Raw genomic sequence first — 13,881 nt, forward strand, 5'->3', positions numbered from 1 at the left:
GTCACGCGTAGCGGTGCCAGCCCGCCGCCCCAGGCCCACCCTCAGCGCCTTCCCGGATGTAGTTTTAGCTGTTAGTTCGGGAAGCTTGAGCCCTATTGGTACCGAAAGCCGACCACACCGAGTACCGAAGGCGGGTCCTCGCGAGGCCGTGATTTCCCCCGGAGTAAGGTGATTTGTTTTTCTGAACGCCGGGCGGGCAGCCGAGGGCCCACCCCCAAACGCTCGGCGCGGTCTCCTGGGGAACGACGCTGCGTGCAGGCGCGGCCTGGCTGGGGACGCGCGTGCGCAGTGCGGGGGTCTGCGCGGACCCTTAGTAATGGGCGTGGGGGTTTGATCCTGACAGGTGATGGCTCACTTCTCCGTGGAGGACGAGGCAGTGCTGCAGGCGATGCTGAGGCAGTTGTTCCAGAGCGTGAAGGAGAAAATCACGGGCGCTCCCTCCCTGGAGTGTGCCGAGGAGATCCTCTTACATCTGGAGGAAACTGATGAAAATTTTCACAAGTAAAACTGCTTTTGATGTCTTAAACCAGCTGATCCAGCAAAGGTCAAAATGTTGTTAGGGAATGTTCATTTGAGTAGTGTTGTTAAAGTAGCGCCCATTTTGGAAGTTGAGGTCCATTTTTGTATTTACCCGAATTCGACTTTTTAAATTGTTTATTCGTCTCTTCCAAAGCTTTACCCCATCACCTTTGTTGTTGTTGGTTTTTTTTTTTTTGTCTTTATTTTAGTGACACAATCAGCATATCTTAATTCTCTTATCTTTTCTCTTGGACATCACAGTAACATTGATTATAAATTATGTTTGTTCATTTAAGAGTAATTCTATTATTTCAGGGGATTTCTGACACTATCCCTAAAAGCATTTAGTTCCCAAGACCCCTGTTTCTTTTTTGATCTGATGTTTTAGTGACTGCACCACTTATTCTGAGCTCTGCAGGAATCATTCCTATAAAGGAATAAGACACACAACTGTATGGGTCACATGTCAGGAATATATGTGTTACAGAAGGCCAGAGTGATTTGGGTTTGAGAGCAGTTGCCATGTAAAGTTTAATAAGATAGGTACATTTGCGATAAATCTTGAAGAATATGCTTCTTTGGAGACCTGTATTTTACTTTTGGTTTTATTCATAGGATTTAAATTAAGCCTATCCATTGAAACATGTCCCACCAGTTGCCTCAATTCATTATTATCAGTAGTAGTGTTTTAAATGGAGTGTTTGGGGTTTATTTTAACCTCACAGAGATGATATCTAAAAATTTTCCTCTTGTGCTACATTTACAGATTCTTGGGTGCCCAAAAGTTTTACTTACCTGAAACGCCTACCAATTTTTATAGATCTACATCAAGGGATCCTCATACTCTTTAATATTCTTTAATATTCCACTTTTACAGTGGAATATAGAAAACTGTGACTTTCTCAAATTTAACATTAATGTTTTGTATATTAATGTCATACTAATATACCTCATACAAGTCTATATCAAACATTAAGTTTAGGGCTTCATTTCTAGTTTTTATTTCACATGCAGATTGTTGTTTGAAATATTTGAGTCACTGATAGATAATATTCTGGGAATATGACCATTTCATCTGGATTTTCAAATTTATTTTGTATAAAGGTTATCATTAATATACTGTTCATCTTTAATTTTTCTAGTGTCTAGTTATGTTCCTCTTCTTATTTTTGTTTTCTGTTTGTGCCTTCCCTCTTCTGTTATTAATTTATTCTGCTAGAGGTTTATTACTTTTATTAGTCTTTTCAAAGAACCAGTTGTTGACTGTTTTTCCTTTCAATTAAATGTTTATTTTGTGTTTCTTTAATTTCTGTTTTTTATTTTTTGTTCCCCCTGAGAAACTTTGAAATCTTTTGTCATGAATGCTTGGCTTATGAATTTGCAGCTCTCCTCTTTTAAAAAATTGTGAACATTTAAAGCTACAGCTTTGCCTGTAAGTATTGCTTTAGCTGTGCCTACTTTAAAATGCTTTTCAAGTAAAAGTTGGATCATTATAGCTACTCTCAACAGTTTATTCAATTCAGTAATACTGCAATTTACTATACTCCAGTTTAATGTAGATTAAATATCTGCTGAATAATGTGCATAATGTTTATATTTAATAAAGAGACTTGTTTCCTACCTAAAAAATAATACAGACACTCTCAAATTATAACTAGTTACTGGTCTTAAAAAATAAGATAAGTGATCCTAAAAGCAGCTTAAGGAGTTAAGCATAAAATTAAAATTTGTGTGTTGGCAGTGCTATACTGAGATCTGTGCCTTAGAATTGAACTTTCCATGTAGGAGAGGAAAAGGAGATGTGTGTTTTTGATATTTTCATAGAATTTTATAATTTTAGGGTTGGATATTATAAGGTCCACCTGCTTGTATATTCATTTGTGTTTTCACTGACGTAACACTCCTTGACCACTAAGTGTTGTTGAGTCATATATATATATATATATATATATATATATATATTGCTTTTCAAGTGTTTCATACTTCAGGATTATCTGTCTTTTCATCTTTACTGTCAAAACATTGGTTTCTTAAAACCACCTGATGTTGCCCTGGTATTGCCAAGATAAATCTTATTAAACAGACTTGTAGGCAAACTGGTAACTCTAGGCTTTTTTGTAAGAAGATGGTTGTTAAGACAGTTGAGTCCATAAATGATGAAGTTTCAGATAGCATAATAAAGTGGAGGAAAACGCAGTCATTTGAAGGAGAAACTGTAGCACACACAGTTCAATTCTTATCTGTGGATTCTCCCCATATGGCAGCTGCCTTAAACTGTTTCTTAAGCCTTTTCTATTTTTCTGCCTTAAAATCTACACATTTCCTAAGAGATCCAAGCTTTACCCTATTGCTCTGAAAGTGATTACAAGCATTTGAGAGGCGGGGAAGAGGACATTGCTTTCATTATGCTGTATGTGTTATGTATATATTTTACACTTAGGCTGGCCCCTATAAAACAAACAGTATTGGTATTCGACCCTGGCTACCCTAGAAGCAGTTAGGTGCTGCTTAAAAAAAAAAAATACTGACACTTGGGCCTCACCATAAATGAATCACAATTTCTTGAAGGACTTGATAGAAAGGGGAATGGTAGAGACTGGACCTTGGTTTGTTTAAAAAGCACTTGGATGATTCTAATGTGCAGCCAGGGTTGAGAACCACAGAGTTAGAGCATACTTACTTGCATTGCAGTGACAATTGTTTAATCTTTTTTTTCAATACTAACTGACCTCATGATTTTAATAGTCTTTAATGCAGAACCTGATATTTGTAATTTTTATCTGATTTATTTTTGGTTTCATACAGAAAGAACACAGTATTTATTTAATTGAGTCTGTTCTTTATTTTACAGAGAATCTACTAGTGACTTTTAAAATTAGTGAATTCTAGTGTATTTAAGTGGTAACTTCAAAAAAGATCCTTTATGTAAACTTATATACCTATGTTGGGAAATTACTGAGAATTATAGGTATGTTTCTGTAATTAATAAATGCATTTCAAGTAACTTTATCATGACTCAGAAACTTATACTTTGACCTAATAAGCTTTAGGTGATATAAAATTTTCTGTACTTGCCATTTTATACATTAATGTGATATATATATATATATACAGTTAAGTTTGTCATATAATAAATTCTGGGGTTCTGAAATAAAATGTTTCAAGAATTCTAAATATCAGAATTATAATTAATAACATACCAATAAAATATGTATTTAAAACATAGTTACTGATAATTTTCTCTATATATGATTAGAAAGTTTCTTGCTTGTTTAAATAGCCTTAAGTAGATGATTTCATGAAACAAACGTACCTTTTTTTATATCCTTGTTTTATAATAGCAATCTCTATAGTGGTGTATATTTTGATATAAATATTTTGAACAGGCCTCCCTGGTGGCACAGCGGGTTGAACACAATGCTGTGACGCTTTCCGCAGTCTCTCCAGCATGGGTTCAATTCCCCGCTGGCCGGGAGATTCCCACATGGCATGGCAGACCTCTCCTGTCTCACATGCTGCTCCCCTTAGCAGTGCCTTCCCTCAGTCTGCCTGTTCTGCTCCCCGCTCTGTCTCTGGTGAATCCTCTCACCCTACTGTGCCTCTCACCTGTACCCCAGTTCTTCTATAAAAATAAATAAATTAAAAAAAATATTTTGGATGGCCTCCCCTGGTGACACAGCGGTTGAGCACTGGGCTGCGAAGCTGCCCGCAGCCTCTGTAGTGCTGGTTTGATCCCCAGCTGCTCCCCAGCCACCTGAGGAGGGTCCCACATGGCGCGCAGACCTCTCCTGCTGCCCGCTGCTCCCCTCAGCAGTGTATTTTGTCAGTCTGCCTGTTCTGTTCCCTGCTTTGGCTCTGGTGAATTCTCTCACCCTCCTGCGCTTCTGACTGTACCCAGTGCTTGTATAAATAAATAGATAAATCTTAAAAAAAAATATTTTGAACATGTTGGAGTTTCATCAGGGAAAAAATATATTTTATTGGAAAATTTAGATGATAAACTGGAGAAAAAAGAATGGCAAAAAGTAAATGTTCTTTTACTTAACTTTATAAAAATTTTCTGTGTAAATGTTTAACATTTCATATTCTTCAGTAGTAAAACAAAATGACCAGGCATGTTGCTATGTATTTTTATGGAGCTGCTTCTGAAATGTGAGGTCAACATGTTTTTCCTTAGTTGCAAACAGTAAAAACCTCTAAGGTTTTTCTATACCTAGTTGAGTAATATTTGGAAAAGATAGTTTGCTATCATTTGGTGACAGTGTTATTAAACCAAGTATTTCTTTCACTTAAATTACTTTCAAAATAACAGATAAGGTTAGTTAAAGGTATATGAATATATGTAGATATGTTGAACATATATTTGATGAGGAAAGTGTCAAAGTACAAGAAAGTATGTAATGAAGAGCAGTTTATCAGTACTATTAAATAGCAGGAAACTAAAATTTAGCGAAGTCATGTGTTTTGTCCAAGGTTGCAAGAGTTTTAAAAGTTTGACATTTAAAATGAGTGGGGAGTTATGGCAGAGCCTGCTTATTTATATTACATAAAGGGGAGACCTTTACCTAATACAAGGCAATGAATGATGAGAGGAAGCAAAACCTGCTTAGATGATGATTAGAGATTGTTTTCTATGATATATGTCTCAGTAAGTTTTTGTTTTTCTTGGAGTGTTTCTGAGAATTAGTATTTGCTATTTCAATATTGAACATTAGGTTCACAGAACACTTTTGTCATTGTCTTCTGTTGTTCTTAATATCTATTAATGCTTAGAAAACATTGAGTATAAATATTAAACATTTAAAAGTAAGTTCAGTGAATAACTTAAAATTTTAAGTAAATTGTACTTTTAAATTTATTTGCCAATGATATAATTTTGAGAAAATAAATTGTAATAACTATTTCTCCTTAAACAAAACACTAAATAATAACAAATCATGGGCCTCCCTGGTGGCGCAAGGGGTTAAGCACCGCACTATGACGTATTCCACAGCCTCTGCAGCACGAGTTTGATCCCCAGCTGGCAAGAGAGCAACCCACATAGCGAGGCAGACCTCTCCTGTCTCACCCGCTGTTCCCTTCAGCAGTGTATTGCAGTCAGTCTTCCTGTTCTGTTCCCCACTCTGTCTCTGGTGAATCCTCTTATCCCCTGCATCTCTGGCCTGTACCCCAGCTCTTATATGCATAAATAAATAAATAAATCTTTAAAAAATGTACAAATCAGTAAAAACATGTCTCACCTACCCACCACATTTCTGGCACTAACATTATTTTTCAGGACTCCCAGACTTAACAACAAAGAATGTTCTTAACTCTCCATATTCTGTCCTCCACACCCACCCATTCAATCATAGCCATCCAGGGAATACTTTATCTGGAATCTTTACATGATTTCCACAGTGTTTTCTCCATTATATAGATGGAAAAAACCTGAAGCTTAATAGGATCTGCAATAGCCTCACATAGCTAATAGGTGGGGGCATTGAAATTAAGAACTACCATGATTCTTAAAGTTATGTCAGGACCTGCTTATTCTAAATTACTGGAATTGATGATTTGTCTCTTAATCAAAAACACTATTGATTCAGAGGGTGATAAAATGATATTTATCACTTTTTAATGCATATTTTAATATAAAGCAATTACATGTATATTTATTCATCAGTATTTTGGTTTAATATTGCTTCTTGGAATAAGAATTACTGATTGGAGTTCCAAAAACCTTAGGACTGTTTAGAAGCTCTCTGAATACAGAATTTGTCTAGTTGGTGGTTCCAAATTATGGTCCAGACACCAGCAGCATTGGCTTCAGTATCAATATCTCCTGGGAGCTTGTTAGAAATATAAATTCTTTGGCTCTACTATGTACATACTGAATTGAAGCTCTGAGAGTGGGGCCCAGCAATCTGTTGTAATAAGAATTTCAAGTGATTCTGACTCTTTTTTTTTTTTAAAGATCTATGTATTTATGCATAAAAGAACTGGAGTGTAAGCCAGAGGTGTAGAAGTGAGAGGATTCACCAGAGAGTGGGATCAAAACAGATCTACTAAAATACACTGCTGAAGGGAGTAGCAGGCAAGGCAAGAGAGGTCTGCTGCATCATGTGGGTTGCCCTTGGCTGGCTGGGGATCAAACTCATGCAGCAGTGGCTGGAGATAGCGTGATAGTGCTGTCTTTAACCCCTGCACCACCAGTCTGCCCCATAAGCATCGTCATGGTTTTTTTCTCTAAATCAGGAAGTTCCCTCCTAAGTTAGACAACTTTTTTCATTAGTTCTGAGTTTTTGCATCTGGGAGTCTGAGTTTAAAATATGGGTAACTGTTCTTTGGAAAACTGAACATATGAAGTCATAGACTTAGATAACCATTCATGATGAGTGAAAACCATATTGGTACCAACACAAAACTGAACAGAAAGTGCAGTCAACTTTCACAGCTCACACATATGCTCACACAGGGTGTTCATATTCCACAGATCTTCATATTTTATCAGGTGCTTGGCATGCCCCACACCCCAATGTAACCCCTTAGACAAGGTATTGACCAATCCCCTAGAGAATCCTGCACAATATAACAACGTTACAATGACACTGTGAACCCAAATGTGACCCTACTCTGGTTATGTTGACTTCAATACAGTGAAAGTACATAAAGTAGCCTTGTCCAGCAGACAGCTCCTATTGGTCTGGCATTCTGGAACAATTTGACTGAAGGAATTGCTGAAGAAACCACCTGTTTGTATGGAATCTGAAATTGAAGTAATGGGAGTGGGGGATATATCTGCTATTAGTTTTAATCTGGTAATTTATGGTTGCAAAGAGTAAGTTTTGTGTCTAATGCCTTCCTAATTTAGAATAATGGTACGAAGTAGGTATGTCTTTGCCATGTAATAGATGAGAAAACTTAGACTTGTCCAGGGTCACAGCTACTAAAATGTAGAACTGCAGTCAAATGCTCTACCACTGAGCTATACCTGCTCTTAAGTGGTAGAACTGGAGCTGGCACTCAGGCACCTTTACTCTAAACCTGTGCTTTTGCTATAATACCACATGGGTCCATGTCAGATATCTCCACTTAACTGTTGAGGTCTGCACTATCTATGGCAGGTGTGCCATTGCAGAACTGGGGCTGCCAGGGGGATTCCAGGAGGCAGCAGTGTGGTTAAAGTTAAGAAATAGGCAGAGCAGGAAATCCCAATAAAAAGAAGTTATAATTGAAGATGAAATCTTTTGGGTACCAGAGTAAGGTGGTTTTTCTTTAGAGGACAGTCATTTAATAAATAAATTTGACTGAAGATTATTTGCTCGGTACCAGATTGACTCATAAGAAGAAAATTGTTCCAGGTCTCCTGGATCACATATTGCCTGTATGGGAAGCTTATATACATTATTGTATTTAAACTAAAAGTCTTGTAAACCAAAGTTAAATCAATAAAAATTTAAAAAAATTGACCACTGTGATACTTACAAAATTGGTCCATCCTAAGCTATCATTGTCACCTGAGGGATCATAAACCTTTAGCCTTTTTAAATCTTGATATTATTTTCAGTAAACATGTTTTATAAAATAATTACTTTGTGTTACTTTTGACCTCATATTTGCTGTCTGAGTTTGTAATTTTAATGTTAGCATCAACCTAATAGTTTGAAGAGAAGTGTTCAGTGTATTGAATGGTCTGAGATACTTCTCTCTGTGTATCAAGTCAGACAAGAGCTGAGTAGATAAAATTTACATCAGTTACTACTTTCACAATGTATGCAAAAACTCTTCAGATGAATATAGCTTAATATTTTCATATTCATTTTTCATAATTGCTGATTTTCGAGTATAGTTTTCTTTATCAGCTTGAGTAATTGTAAAAACCCTTAACAACTGCTTTCTTCATCCTGAAGCATCACATATTAAAGATAGTAGATAAAAATAAAAAAAATGTGAAAAGACTCTTAACCCAGTAAAGGTTGAGTTAGTCCTGAAATTTGCGCTTTTCCCTGTTCCTGCCCCTGGTCATCTGTAAATGATTATCTTTACCAAGTAATCAAGAAAAAGAAAATAACAGAATTCTAGATTAGTTTGATGATTTAGGGTGAATGACTCTATTAATCCTAGTTTAATAGAGTAACAGTTTAACCCTAGTTTAATAGGGTAAGGGATATGAATGTGTTATAAATCTTTCTGTGCTAACATTTTTTTTTCTGGCTATGTAAGTTCATGATATTTTAAAATATTTGTTTCAGCTATGAATTTGTGAAATACCTTAGACAGCATATATGCAACACTTTGGGGTCTATGATTGAAGAAGAAATGGAAAAATGGACATCTGATCAAAATCAGGGTGAGGAATCTGGCTATGACACAGTTGTACAGCATGTTACTAAAAGAACTCAGGAATCTAAAGCGTAAGTACACACACAATAATATTACAAAGTAAGTTTTCTCTCAATAGGGCTTTTTGAAAAGCACCCCATCCCCTACTATCCACAGTCTGTTTCCCTCATAGCAGCTAGAATGATTTTTTAAACCAGGGAGTCAGATCATCCCCCTTAGCTCTCTCCAAAGCCTTCTCATCTCATTTGGAATCAAATCCGGAGTTACTTCTGTAGCCTACAAAGCCCACCATGAGACTTCTGCTTCCTCTGGTACCTTGACTCTTATCACCTTCCCTGTCATATTACTTGGGCCAGACTGGTCTTGTTCCTTCTCAAACAAAGCCCTCAGTCAGGGATTTGCACTCATTTTGCTGCTTCTACCTAGAAGGCCCTTTCCCTAAATGTGTGCAGGGCCTACTCCTTCACTATTTATTTTTTTTAAACACACTTTATTTTTTAGGTCATAGAAAAATTGAGAGGAACCTACAGAGATTTCCTGTATATGCTTCATAATAAGTCTTGAGGTTGAGTGTTATCTGTCCTCCACCTTTGTTCTTTAGTATTGTGCTAAATGAGCCACCACTTCCCCACTCTCCCTTTACATCAATTTGGAACTTTTCTGGACTGATTCTCATCTCTATAATATTTACTTTTGTAGGTTTGTTTTTCCTCTTTATTATTCCTAATCTACTCCCATCCACTTTTTAAAAAAACTCTTTTTTTAAGATTTTATTTATTTATGCATACAAAAACTGGGGTATAGGCCAGAGTTGCGGGGGGAGGGAGCGAGAGGATTTACAGGACAGAGTGGGGAGCAGAACAGGTGGATCTACTGAAATAAATACACTGCTGAGAGGAGCAGTGGTGAGACAGGAGAGGTCTGCTGCGCCATGTGGGTTATCTCCTTGGCCAGGGATCGAACTTGTGCTGCAGTGGCTGCTAATAGCTTCATGTTGAGATTTAACCCCTTGTGCCACCAGGGAGGCCCTAGTCCCATCTACTTTTAATATTTTTGTGTTTTCTCATAATCTCTGGGACTTTAAAATATAAATATATATAATACATATATTATATTAAATTTATTTCAGGCTATATATTATATAAACCACATATTATATATATTATATATTCAGGCTATATAGTGTATAATATATAAAAATATATTATATTATATTGTTAAATGTCATATATTAAACTTAAAATGACATTTAAAATTATATATACTTGATAACATACAATTTAAATTATATTTTTAAAAATTTCATTAAATTTAAAAATCCTAGTCTACTGTTTTTATCTAAATTCCCCAGTGTAATTTTATTATTCTTATGAGAGCAAGAACCTTAGCTCTTCTTCCTTTGATTTATGCAGTTACAATGATTCATTTATGCAGTTACAATGATTAGTTAGAAATATAAAGAAAAGGAAATATCTGTGCTTATTTTTCTAATGTATTTCTATTTGTGTAATGATAGACAATAAATATATGTATTGTGCTTTATATTTGCAAAGTATTTCAGATATATTTCTCTTTTTTTTTCTACAACCACATGAAAAGGTCAGATAGAGTGTTGGTTTTCTTTAAATGTTTTTATAGCTATAGAAAATGAGAGTTGTTTCTGATGACAAAGTTTGTAGGTAGTCAGAATCCAGCCCAACTTTTCACATTCCAACTTTTTTATTCACTATGTTTATTTAAATCTTTTGGCTCTCTCTTTTTTTTAATTTAGAAATTTCAACGGTCCAAGTCATATATTCCTTGTTTGTAAAATAAATGCTAGACCAGATGGTTCTATCTAGCTCTAAAATATATTCCTAGGGCTTTTGGGGATCTCAAGTCCAATAGTAATGTTAATGAGTAGAGAAATTTATTATGTTCTTTTTGAAATTTTAGACCCATGGAAATGAAAATTTTAGACCCATCGAACTGATAACATATATTAAAGGTGGGCGGAAGAGAAAAAAAGGGAAACAAAATAGAGAAATGGAGAATAGAGAGTGTGGAATAAAGTAAAATTTAAAAATTGGCTCTGTTTTGTTAGTATGATGTTGATAGTTGCCTCCATTGCTAATAACTGAAATCCATGCCATTGAAACATTTTGTCTTACAGTCTATTAATTTTACTACCTTGACCCATATAACCAGATTAAAAAACAAAAACAAATGCCTTTTAGATTCCCTATTAATTTTTATTCCTTTAGTATGATTTTTTTTAATTGAACCATTTTTTCTTTAAGAAAAACTGACCTTAGATTTTTTTTCTTTCAGAATTGTGTTCTGAAAGGGACTTCTCTTTTTTTAGAAAAATTCTCGTTTACTTTAACTTAGTTTAATGTTTTATTGTGCTAATAGTATTTTTCTTATTCATACTGTTTTGTATTTTAAGATACAAAGAAATGATGCATTCCCTGAAGAATGTCATGATGGTAGTGGTGGAATCGATGATTAACAAGTTTGAAGAAGATGAGATACGAAGTCCAGAGAGGCAGAAAAAAATTCAAAAGGAAAAAAGTGATAGTTACTGCACAGACAATTGCTCTGATAGTGATTCATCATTCAATCAGGTGTGTTGTTTAGTTTTTCACTTATGTCTTGAAATGATGTTTAATGATTGCTAACTTCAATACATCTTTTATTATCCATATTTTTCTGCTTCTTCATTTTAAGATTCAGAAGAAAAACAGATAATAAAGTAACCTAATATTGAAGATTAGTTTATGAAGTAACATCTTTTAGATTTTATGTTGAATTATTACATTTTACCTGAGACATTTCTTATGAAGAAAATAAATGGATTTTGGATTACGCTTGATACCAATCTACTTACCTTCAATTAAACAAAACATTATTCCCAATTAATCCTTACTAACCAAAGTTTATATTATAGATGAAATATGGGAAAACACATTTCCTTATGTATCTTCAGGAGATGAAGATTGAGTTGTTTTGAGGTAAATAAATTTTAGGTTTCACATTTTCTCTTTCTAGGTTATTGAAATCCTTGTCATTTGGCTACAGCAGAGTTAAGGTAAAGACCAATGGCTAGATTAGTCCTACAGAAGACAAGGGAAACTAGTTATCCTAGAGCCTATATGCATGTACCATGACCTTCCATATAGAATCAGTCAAGCCAAATGGAATCTCTCTGACCTTTGCATGAATCCTACCTGATATTTTTAGTGAAATGTTTTTTAACCTGACTTAGGTGCATAACTATAACATAAATCCTATACCATAAAGACATTTGAGAATTTAGAGGGGGGAATTGAAAAAAAAATGCATATTGGTCATCATTGAGGCAGAACTTAAAAGTTGCCCTGCTTGGTCACCACTGCATCATTTAGCAAGAGATTGCTGAGTTTTCCAGCTTTACAAACCCATTCTTGGGCACCTATGGTATGCAGAAAATGACATAATCCTTGGAACCTGTGATGTTACCTTATATGGCTAAGGAGACTTTGTTAGTTGATTAAATTAAGGTTTTGAAATGAGGGAGATTATCTTGGATTGCCCAGCTGAGCCAAATGTAATCACAGGGGGATATGTAACAGACACTCAGGCAGTTCCAAGTTAGAAAAGGTTCTGTGCAGGCTGAGGTGGAGGCCGAGTGATGTGTTGAATTTGAAGATGGAAGGGTCCAGTGAGCCAAGAAAAGCAGGATATCTCTAGAAGTTGGAAAAGGCAAGGAAATATACTCCCCTGGAGTCTCCAGAGGAACCAAATCCTGTTAATATATTTAGACTTTTGACTTCTAAAATTATAAGATAGTAAATGTGATGTTTTAAGTCACTTAATTTGTTATAGTAGCAATAGAAAACAAATGTAGTATCACTATTGTTACCAGTTTGCCTGTGTTTTTCACCCTACACATGAAGTCCAGGGTTTGATGTTACTGTTTTTCAATTTCCTGGAAAAGAAGATACTGTTGTTTTGACTTTGTGTTTGAATTGCCTCCCAGGACAATCTGAATTCCCATAACATTAAAGGTTGTCTTCTTTCCTTGACTGTATGTTCAGTGGTTTACATAGTTTCAAACCAAACACTTAAAATAGAGATTTCTAGGGTAAGTAATTTTGAGGGTTATTTTTAAGTGTAGTAGTTGAATAGTGTGACTATTCTCCAGGGCAAATGTTGTAATACAGTAATTCAGTGTAATATTTCTGTAAAGATATATTCCACAATTTTTATGTTCACATTTCTTATGTAAATTGCATCTGACACAAATTTTGTTTTGACATATAAAGACCTTTAAGATCTATGTGACAACAGAAGAGGACCAAATACATCTTAGACTATCAGCCTATCCTATTTATTATTCTTTTCCCCTTACAGTTGCTTGGAAGTTAGCTTAGTTTATACTTTGATACATGTAAATATGTGTTTTAAAAAATTTCCTTTCAGAAGTAGCTGTCTATACTGATAACACCAGCAGATTTTATCTACCTGTATTGATACCATACAACAATCTTGTGTTGCTTTATAAATCAAGTTGGCAGACACTGCTTGCCTCAGGAATTTTCAATCTAAGAAATATTTATAACAGCTGAAAATTTAATGGATTCATATTCAATGGAACACATTATGTGCTCTAGTTAAGTTATTACAGTTTGTTGCTATGGCAGTTATGTCTATCCCCTGATACACAATAATGAAAAAAGAGACCTTAAAAAACACAGATAGACTTTAAAGTAGGTATTAGACTCATTTTGATTTCCAGTGTAATGAAATAATTTCATTGTTTAAATAACACTTTAAAACAGTCTACACTATATTTAAGAAGACAGTTACAGTTATAAGGTGGTAAATAGATTAGTAAGATTGTTCAAACAAGGTAACTATTAAAGACTGTGCTTTTCTAATATGCATTATATCTGGGTGGAAGGGTGTGGAGTTCATATATATATATATATATATGAAAAATATATAAATAAATATATATTATATATTATATATATTTAGTAGTAACACCTCTGCAAAGACAACTCACACTGTTAT

The 13,881-nt window shown here is 34.9% G+C and overlaps 1 protein-coding gene across 3 annotated transcripts in view; it reads left to right on the forward strand.

Moving 5' to 3' along the window:
• Nucleotides 1-346: 346 nt before the first annotated feature.
• Nucleotides 347-13,881, forward strand: part of TBC1D32 (TBC1 domain family member 32) — a gene marked incomplete at both ends in the record, with an annotated part of 169,720 nt that continues 156,185 nt past the window's right edge. For all 3 annotated transcript variants that reach the window (XM_084228396.1, XM_084228397.1, XM_084228395.1), the window contains 3 exons: nt 347-501; nt 8,754-8,915; nt 11,273-11,450. In XM_084228396.1, coding sequence (XP_084084522.1) covers nt 347-501; nt 8,754-8,915; nt 11,273-11,450 — 495 coding nt within the window. The remainder of the gene's footprint in view (nt 502-8,753; nt 8,916-11,272; nt 11,451-13,881) is intronic.

This window comes from Talpa europaea (genome assembly GCF_964194135.1).
Source record: "Talpa europaea genome assembly, chromosome: 2".
NCBI lineage: Eukaryota > Metazoa > Chordata > Mammalia > Eulipotyphla > Talpidae > Talpa > Talpa europaea.